Source organism: Crocodylus siamensis, chromosome 6, assembly GCF_052110815.1.
Source record: "Crocodylus siamensis isolate JL-2025a chromosome 6, ASM5211081v1, whole genome shotgun sequence".
Lineage (NCBI taxonomy): Eukaryota > Metazoa > Chordata > Crocodylia > Crocodylidae > Crocodylus > Crocodylus siamensis.
In genome coordinates this window covers 41,357,936-41,368,066 of record NC_143400.1, presented here as the reverse complement: position 1 = coordinate 41,368,066, position 10,131 = coordinate 41,357,936, and the positions used below count along the sequence as shown (strand labels likewise).

At 47.1% G+C, this 10,131-nt stretch overlaps 1 protein-coding gene across 1 annotated transcript; it reads right to left on the bottom strand.

Annotated features, from left to right (window-relative positions):
- Positions 1-556: 556 nt before the first annotated feature.
- Positions 557-8,917, bottom strand: PRNP (prion protein (Kanno blood group)). Its single transcript, XM_090053457.1, has 2 exons — positions 8,704-8,917; positions 557-3,165 (listed from the first exon to the last, which is right to left on the bottom strand). Exon 2 carries the CDS (start codon positions 3,154-3,156, stop codon positions 2,374-2,376), a length of 783 nt encoding a protein of 260 aa, XP_089909583.1. The 5' UTR covers positions 3,157-3,165; positions 8,704-8,917; the 3' UTR covers positions 557-2,373.
- Between the last annotated feature and the right edge of the window lie 1,214 nt (positions 8,918-10,131).

Below are 10,131 nucleotides of genomic sequence, written 5' to 3'. Positions count from 1 at the left end.
AAGCTAAACTCAGCGATTTCAATTAGGAATTTGTAGTGTTAAAAGCATTCTGACCTATTGTGGTCTTTCTGAGTTCTTTGCAGCAGAACAATTGCTGTTTTTCTTATGTAGTCCAAAAATGAGAGGAAACTAAGAGCTGGCATTGTCCAAGGGGTTTCTCCAATCTATGGAAGGGTGCCTTGAGTCTAATAAGGTTGAAAACCACTGAGTTAGTAGATACAACACTAACCTGGGACCATCAAGTACCGTTCCTGCCTCTGTCAGAAACATCAGTTGTGATCTTAGGCAAATCTGCTTTGCATACTGGCTACACCTGACTGGAAAAGGGGGTAATATTCCATAACTGAATGTGGTGTTACAGGTGGTGAAAGTGGGGTCAGAATGACTGAAATGCTCAGTTTGTATGGAGAAGAGGCCACGTGAGGGCCTAGATCCACAGAAGCAAGAAAGGTTCAGGCCTATGGAAATGTCTCTGAGGGAAGGGGGTCGTTTTTTTGATTTCTGGGGAGATATAGACCTAAAAATGAGGAAAAGTATTTGCATGAAAGAGACATGCTTGAGCCTTTGCCGTGTGTGCGTTTATTTTTTTACTGAGATGTCAAACATTTATAAAAGGATTTGAACATCAAAATTAAGTGCATGCACCATTACAAATATACAAAATGTTCTCGTCACAAAGTACACGTGAGCTCAAAGTCCCGTTTTTATAGTGTGCATTTTGAGCAGTTTAAACAGATACCCATTTAACTGAAAATGAAGCAGAAAGAATTAGAATGGCTCTATATTTTGTACATCAGTCATTCAAGTGCCCTGCAAATATACACAAAATACATTACTGGGAATGGGTATCTCAACAAGCTTAACTTTACATATGCTACATATTATATACAAGACCTTTGCATTAACAAGTTGATCAAAATGCAGATTAGTAATAAATTACCCACCAATGGATTCAATTAATCAAATTAGAGCACTAAACAATAGTTGAGACTCGGCTAATCATTTCCAAAATCTGGTTCCCAACATCTTGGCCAGTTGCTCTCAGGATCAGGTTTCTGGGTGTTTCTCGCTCTAAGTTGATTGGGTCACCAAAGTAAATTTGAAGCAGGTTTCTTTCTGATTCTTGATCCTCTGCCCACAGGAGACTGGAAAAGATTTCTAATGCTGAGTAAGCGTGAGTGACTGTCAGCAGGAGCTGCACTCATGCAGAGGGGGGTGGAACCTTTCCTGACAGTTGCTGACAGCAGACTTGATTATGGTCAGATCCAAACCATGCCTGTTTGACTTAGGTGCTCTGCATAAACAGAATTTGGATGTAGGGTATGAAATAAGTGCTATGGCTTCAGCTGTAGCTGCATTCATCAGCTAGCTCTCTCCCTAAACCACATAAGTCACAGACCACTACAGTTCAACTAAAAGGATGCTCTGTTTAGCTTTAACCAACTTAACTTAAATTGCTGAAACCTGGGTGTTTGGACTGCTGCCACAGGCTCACTTGTGCCTTCTAAGGTAACCTGTTCTGTCATTGCTGCTGGAATGATTTCCGCATGCAAAGAGTTAAATAGATGTTATATACAGGTACACAAGTCTTGAGAGTAAACTTCAAGTACAAGAAGATGCTCTATACAACCTACTAGTGAAATAATCGGAAATAGTCATGTGTCATAGAGTATGTGCTAAGTAACTGAACTTGAACTATGCGTGTCCCAACAACGTTTTGTCCCCAAGTCAGGGCCATTCTGGTGTTGACAATATTAAGCAGCTTAGGCTAAAAACGCCACTTCCTAGCAAAGCGGATTTCCTTAAGTATTCTGCCTCTGTGACATACTTAGCCTGGATAAATGTGGAGGGCCTGTGAAACCAGGCAAATCCAAAGCTTATGAACAGTGCTATCTAGAGGGAAGAATGGAAAACAGTGTACTGAAATCTGTCTAGTAAAGCAGGACAAAATCATTTGACTTTTGTATATATGAGAACACAACAAACAGCTTTTAAGAAGAGGATGTTTTCGTGAAAGCCACTTTTTAATGTGTTCACAAAAATCACTTATGTAAGCATTGTGTTGATGTACAAGGTGTAGGCGCTGGTATGGCCTTGGAGCTAACAGGCAATTTTCTTAATGTTGGAAAATTGGCCCTGATCTTACTTCTGGCCCTAGGTATACAATCGTAATGGTTTTTAAGACTGCTATATATTAGCAGCCTGGGTCTATGGTGCATTATTGATAATGATTTGCCGTAACAGATTTTAAGGTACTCTGCCTAAGAGAGGACAAGCTAGAATGAGAGACCTCCACACGAAGGCTGTTGATGTAGATTACTCCCTCCAAACATTTGCAGAGGCAGTAGCGTGGCACAAGCTGTGACCATTTCCTTAATGCATTGCAAGGAAAATGACAAGCACAGTACCCAGGATCAGCAAGGGGTCGGAGAACAATTGTTTGACGCTTGATGCCAGCCGATACTCCTGATACTGCTGTGTGCATCGCTGCTCGATCACTTGATGCATGACTTTGGTTTCCATCTCTGTCATATTTGGGTTCTGACTAGGCTCGAGTTTGTAACTGGTCACAGTGACATTAACGCAGTCATACACAAATCTATCCTGGGTGACAGGTTCTTGGTACTGCTTGTAGTAAACGCTGTTTGGATAGCGATTGCTGTTCTCATTCCACCACCGGCTCTCATCAGGATTACTGAAACGATAGTGCATCCCTGAAAGTGCACTCCCTAACATGTAACCTCCGACGCCACCAACCACAGCACCAGCTGCTGCTGCTCCTGCCACGCTTCCCAAACCAGGCTTGTTTTTATGTGGCTTCTGGTTGTAGTGTTGTCCCCAGCCAGGGTTTTGGGGGTAGCCAGGGTTTTGGGGGTAGCCAGGGTTGCGGGGATAGCCAGGGTTGTGCGGGTAGCCAGGGTTTTGGGGGTAACCGGGGTTATGCGGGTAGCCAGGGTTGTGGGGGTAACTGGGGTTGTGCGGGTAGCCAGGGTTGTGGGGGTAACTGGGGTTGTGCGGGTAGCCAGGGTTGCGCTGGCTTCCTGTGTTCCATCCACCTCCGCTGGGTCTGCCCTTCCCTTTTTTGCAAAGGGAAACATCACTCCATGCCACAATAAGGAGAATTGCTATCCAACAGATTACCAGGCATCGCCCCATGGTGAGCGTCTGTAAAATACAATGATCAGAAAGATTTTTTTTATTTAAACAACAAGCTGACATACAGAAGAGACTCGAGGCATGCAATCTTGCTAGAGACCTCCGAATGATCTTAGACTTGCCCTTAAATACCATCATCTGATGCCCACTTGGGATCATCACTGATCGGTTGAATAGTAGCCACCAAGAGTTGCACAACAGAATGAGGTGATTTTGCTTTCTCCAGGATGCAGAATAAGAGCCAACCGTGCTAGCCTGTCCTAACAACTGTATTTATAAATATGGGAACTAAGGGAGATGTGGCATGAGACTGAGGGTACATTTTTTGCCTTGTTTATATCTACTATGCTGCCATTACTGCATGTATCTGAGGGCAAGAAGCTTCTGCTCATCTGATCTCACTAGGCTTGTGACTTTAGTGTAAAGGCACATGATGCTCCTTTCTATTTGACTGTAGACCAAATGCTTTGAATTCACAGGACTATTAAGACAAACCCAAAAAACCCATGCTTGGATCGCTGCACCCAAAATATGCAAACAACCCCTTCAAAAACTCCCTTTCCTTTAACAGATGGCTAGAACTCCTGCCCACACTTGCCAAAGGAAGAACACACCCTACGCATGGTGCTTGGGGAAATAAACCCTGTTGTTTCTGACCTGCTGCATCAATTGCAGTGGAAGTTAACCATGCTCCATTTTAATCTGCTCCTGCAATATAAGTTATAACATACCAAATCACAAGAAGTTTAGCTACTCATGCTTGTGGGGGTGGAGGGGTGGTGGTTATGGCAGCTCCAGTAACGCTATCCACAAAACCAGTATTAAAACCAAACATGCCCCCACACACCCACAAACTCAAATTTGGAGGTTTATTTTCAAAATAAATGTCTCAAAGTTTCTTTCTGTTCCTGGTGTACTTAAGGAGCCTTCCTCCCCTTACCCCCATTCCTAGCCCACAAGTTTTTGATCGCCAGGAGATCAGCATAATTGAAACCTAAAGTTTGCAGTCTGGCTGAACTGACCCAAAGACATTAAGATTTGTTTTCTTAAGAATTACAGGTTTTTTAGTATTTGCTTTTTAACATGCATTTTAAATGAACATAATGTTGCTGTGTAATGGGTCTCAGTTAAACCATGATTTCTGCATTACCTATAAATACTCAAGTCTTAAAAACATATACCTGTTGCCTTTACAAAGAAAAAATGATTAGCTAGAATTTTATCTCACAGTGGTACCAGAAATACTGTAGTATTCCCTTGAAATTAGTATATATAGCTAGGAGTCAGTTACCTGTGGGTGGATACAGACTACTACTGCATGTAAAACTGTCAAACGTCACTTGAAAATGAATCGCACTTCAAGAGGCAAAATGGATCACAGCACTTACTCTCATCCATACTAGGGCTCCTTCACATTGGTCTGGCAATGCAAAAGGGCGTTCAGACAGAAAATCATTAACATCCTATTTGATATGGCCAGTTTTTAAGAATTTTTCCATTACTGGAGCTGTGGAAAGGACCATCACCGTAAGTAAGAACTAGGGGTTTTTGGTTAAAAAGTATTGTGAAGTCAAGGAAAGGAAAAGCAGAAGGGAATAAAGTATTTTTTTGTGAAAATCTGAGGCACTCTGAGGTTGTAATTAGAGCTGTGACCTCGTTCCTAATAGGCGGGAGAGAGAAACATTCTTTTGTGGGTGCAACTCCTAAAACAAATTCAACTCACAACTTAGCGAAAGGCTAAGACTTGTCAAATGGCAAGAGGGCCACCCCACAATGTCAGAGTGAAGCATGCCTTTTTAGGAACTTTCTGAATGGTAATATTTTGATAGTAATACTTTGGGGAGGGAGGAAGAATGGGGGCAAAAAGGATCGGATTGTGCATTTCCCAGCACTGCTTCTCTGCTGGATGATAGCCAGGGAAAGTCCAGTTTAAAATGCTTCTCGCTAAAGAGGCTGTCATGCTTTTAGCATTTATTGGATGCTATCTATTATTCAAAAAGGTGCTCCAGTGCAAAGAGTCTATAAAATATCAGATACAAGCCAATTGTACAAAACCACTCCCTCCACAATAACTCTATCACAACATAGAGTGCCAAAGAATTGAAGTAACAGTTTTAGTATTTTTTGCTGTACAGTATTTAACTTAGGCTTTTCATATTTTTGAATGACCCAATTGACTTAATTGGCTTGATTTCTAGTGTAAGCAAGGCCAGACAGCTTCAGGTTTTGATCTTGGTCACTTCCATTCTCTGGCTTGTGTGTGACAGAAAGTTGAAGTCTGGGTCCCTAGCACCCAGCAGAAGGTCAGTGACTGGTATAAGACTAGGTGATGAGCCTAAAGGGTAACCATACTTTCCTACAGCAGATACATTTCTTCCATGACAATTCTTGTGCCAGTGAAAAAAATTCCCTGGAGATCACTTTGCAGCAAAATGAGAGCAGAAGTGGCTAAAACCTCAGCATGTGATCCATCAGAAATCAATCCTGAATAGGTTTGCTGGACTCTAGTACATTCATCACTGGTGTCTGATGCATGTTTGTGGGATTCTGTCCTGGCTGCTCACTTTGATATCTGTGTAAGACCTGAGAAGGACCATATGGATAATATATCATGAAGTCTGGAGAGGTTAAGGTAATGGGAGAAGGATGCATGCCCCAAGGTTTTAATCTTGCTCCATTCTACATACTGGCTATTTACTCCTAGTTCTGTTTGCATTCTCTGTGACATGAATATGTGTAAATATATTACCGTTACCACCTCGACCAAAAATCAGCCTGTACAAACCTTTCTCTGTGTGCCAAAAAAATGGAGTAGCTGTTTTAAGGAAGGCAAATGGGACGCATTAAAATGTATTCTAGATGTGCAAATTAAGTAGGATGTTACCCATCAACAACTGAAACTTGTATTATTCAGGCTGAGGGAAGTATTTGTTTTCCTTATGGTGTGTGTGGGGAAGTGGAATCATTCACCTCATCACAAGAAACATATCTTCCCTATCTACACTTTGCCTTATTTCTTCTTCCCTGTCCAGAGACTTGGTTTGCTTAACACTCTGTGCTAAGAGACAAGTCATGGTACAACCAGCCAAAGAGGTGAACCTGGAGAGGGTTCACTTGTAATATTAAATATAGAACTGGCATTGCAGGATAGGTTGGCAAGTATAATTTGTATGTGATAAAGACTTGTGTTTTTGATGTACAGAAGCTTCTCTCCCCCCTGGTGCTGCAGTTGCAAGGGCAGGGACAAGTATTTGACATCATGTTGTTCAATAAAGCATTTTAAACACCCTCATACAATCTAAGCAAACAGCCAGAGTTTAAAAGAGCTTTCATTGAGCAGCAGCCCTACCCAACTCCTTTTATATAGGAGAAATTGTAGCAAATAAACTGGCCAAATGGATCAAAAGAGCTTTTAAGTAAGATTCCCCACCCCCCACCCCCGCATGGTCAACTATTTATGGTTACATAATTCAGCAGACTTCTTACACACTTAACTATCGAAAGTAGGACAGAAGGAAGATGAAGTTATGCGTGCTTTGTGTTCACAAGAAACCCAACCTTTTGTCTCTAGGATTGTTTCTTATTTAGTTATGCAAGTTGTTTTCTGGTTTGCCTACTCCCATGACGAGCAAGCTGAGACAGTCTTGGACTGTATGGTCATGAGAGCATAGGGTTTAAAAATAGTTCAAAGACAGACGCGATACTTGATATTCTGTGTTAGTCAGCTCTTCCTACATTCAAGAAAGGTGACATACAACATCGCTGTATAAACTGGGCCTTTCTTCTTTACTAACAAAGCATAAGACTACAGTATCGAGAAAGAAAAGCTTTCCTTAATTATCATCATCATTAGCTATACAAAAAGATCCATATCCCCTCTTAATCAAGTGAATTAAAAATTAGCACACACCCCTGTTGTCTTTCCCCTTCCCCCACCAGCATCATCATTGCTTGCTGTACAAAAAGATCTATATCCCCTCTTGATTAAGTAAATTAAAAATGAACTAACAACCCTGTTGTCTTTCTGTTTCCCCCACCGGTATCAAAGATGGGCCAGCAAATGTTGTGGCCTGGTAGAAAAGGCGAGACTGTCTGAGGAATCGAGGTGAGAGTCAGTGCCTCTCTACTCATTCACTTGATGCGTATTCTTTTTGCCCTTCAGTACACGCGTCATCTTAGTTACATTATAATGCTGCCGGCGCTCACAAAATACAGATGGATGGTGTATACACTGGGCCAACGTCTCCAAAGAGGTTGGAGCGCTCTGCCAGCATGAATAGGTGGGTCATTGTTGAGTAACAAAGCACCTGACACGGGGTCAGGGGAAATGAGTCACAAGGACTGGCCTGGTTAGGTGCCGGCAGACTAGGTAGATCCCAAAGGGCACAAAACCCTCGGCACGTCAATACAGCTGGGAATGACGTGGGTTTCAATTACAGCCAGGCCTGGTGATGGCTGGGAAGGTGGGAGGAGGAAAATGGAGAAGGAGGGTAGGCGCCTGTGGTGGGGCGAGCTGGCATCTCTCCGCTGTCAGGCCTCGGGGCCTGCGTGCAGAAGAGAACTAAACCGCCTCTTATTTCCATTGCTCCCAACAGCCTAGTTTTAACCGGGCTGTACTCAGTCTCCTTGGCCTCCTCCATCTCCTCGCAGCTAAGCAGCGGGACAGGCGGGGGGAGCTGGGCTGCAGGCAGGGGCAGCCAGGGTCCAGCAGCGGGGGCAGGCGCTGTCCGTGATGCCGCGGCAACACCCCGGGCCTCGCCCCGGCCCGCAGCAGTCTCCTCCCGCTCCCCCGGCCCGCAGCAGCCTCCCGTCCCCCCCCGCAGCCTCCTCCCGCTCCCCCGGCCCGCAGCAGCCTCCCGTCCCCCCCCCGCAGCCTCCTCCCGCTCCCCCGGCCCGCAGCAGCCTCCCGTCCCCCCCCGCAGCCTCCTCCCGCCCCCCCGCAGCAGCCTCCTCCCGCTCCCCCGGCCCGCAGCAGCCTCCCGTCCCCCCCCGCAGCCTCCTCCCGCCCCCCCGCAGCAGTCTCCTCCCGCTCCCCCGGCCCGCAGCAGCCTCCCGTCCCCCCCCGCAGCAGCCTCCTCCCGCTCCCCCGGCCCGCAGCAGCCTCCCGTCCCCCCCCCGCAGCCTCCTCCCGCTCCCCCGGCCCGCAGCAGCCTCCCGTCCCCCCCCGCAGCCTCCTCCCGCTCCCCCGGCCCGCAGCAGCCTCCCGTCCCCCCCCGCAGCCTCCTCCCGCCCCCCCGCAGCAGCCTCCTCCCGCTCCCCCGGCCCGCGGCAGCCTCCCGTCCCCCCCCGCAGCCTCCTCCCGCCCCCCCGCAGCAGCCTCCCGCCCCCGCCCCCGCAGCAGCCTCCGCCCGCTCCCCCGGCCCGCAGCAGCCTCCCGCCCCCCCCCCCGCAGCAGCCTCCGCCCGCTCCCCCGGCCCGCAGCAGCCTCCTCCCGCCCCCCCCGGCCCGGCCCGGCCCGCAGCAGTGCCGGGGGAGCTGGCTGCTGGAGCCCGGGCAGCCTTGCCCCGCGCCAGCTGCTGCCCCAGCCCCTTCCCACGCGGCACTCGCCTGGCAGCCCCGGAAACGCGCCGAGCCGAGCCGAGCCGCGGGCCCCTCGGCGCAGCTCTCTGCGGGCAGGTCCCTCCGCCGCGCCCTCTCCTGCCGAGTGACTGTATTGGCTCCTGCAGTCTAGGCACTGGCACGGAGGCGCTGGTATGGGCAGGGCACCCATCCAGCAGGCGCGGGGGCTGGGGAGGAGGCTCCAGAGCAGGGTGGGAGGACACAGCAACTGCCGCGCTAGCGGGAACACGAGGAACAGGCGATACAAGGAGAGCGAGCTTGCCATGGTGGAAGAGGACGCACACCCGGGCACGCTGTGCCTGTGTCTCCTCAGCCCCGCAGGCCTGGCGTAACTTCACATCGGCCCGGCTGGCTGCAGGATGAGTGTTTGTTTTCATAGTTTCTTGGGGGCTGGAAGGGACATGATGATTTTAGCCAGGAGCAGCCTCTGTGGTAAACCAAGGGTGAGATGCAGTGCATTTGTCAGTATGACAGATAAAATAGGCCAGGTCCTCCTGCAATCAGTGCCTTGGAATTGGCTTCCCTGGAGCCTGGTTGTCAGGAGCTGTGCAATGTTTTCAGAAGGGCAATTCAGTAAGTTTTTAGACGGGTTGGTGAATGAGGTGAACAAAAACAGGAGCTGGAAGTTATGAAGGATCTTCTCATATGCAACAAACATATTCTTTCTCTCCCTCTCTCCCTCTCCGCCCTCCCTGTCCAAAATCAACAGTGTAGTCCCATGCGTGGGCACTTTAAAAGGGTAGAAGGGTCAGAAATAGCAAGGGCATTTGACAAGTCTGTAAAATAAGTCAAACACTTATTTCCTTCCTAAACTGAATGGAGCATAGATTACAAATACCTGGTCAGCAGCAGACAGTGATATTTAGACCTGGATGTCCTAACTATGGATATATAACAGCTTACAGGATTATGGTTACTACAGGGTTCCTGAATGAAGTGAGAAACTGAAAACTAAACCCCTGCGCAAGTGAGGATCTTATGTAGATTGAACGGTACAGGGTTCAGACAGGTAATCATAGTGTTGATCCACTCTCATAAAGTCAAGTGCTCAGATGGTGTAAGTAGTTTCATAGTTTCTAGGGTCGGAAGGGACCTGAGTAGGTCATCTAGTCTGACCTCCCGCCATGGCAGGAAATAATATTATATATAATATAATATAAGTAGACATAACTCAGGCATAACTCAAGTTGAATGGATGTTCAGCCATCTAACAATATAGAAGTGAGAGTCACTTAACTCTAGTCGGCAGAAGGCCATTGCTCCACTTGCATTTGACCTAAATTCTGTAAGGGGGTCTAAGTGGGTCTAAATATTGCTTGAGCAATATGGGTGAAAATCCTAGTGCCTAGCAATAGTGTGGGTGAAAATCCTAGCAGTGATTTTCACCCGCAAGTGCATATCTTTACAAACGCCTGC

What these genes read in the sequence shown, in the direction of transcription:
- PRNP (XM_090053457.1), bottom strand. Translation starts at nt 3,156, where the DNA reads ATGGGGCGATGCCTGGTAATCTGTTGGATAGCAATTCTCCTTATTGTG.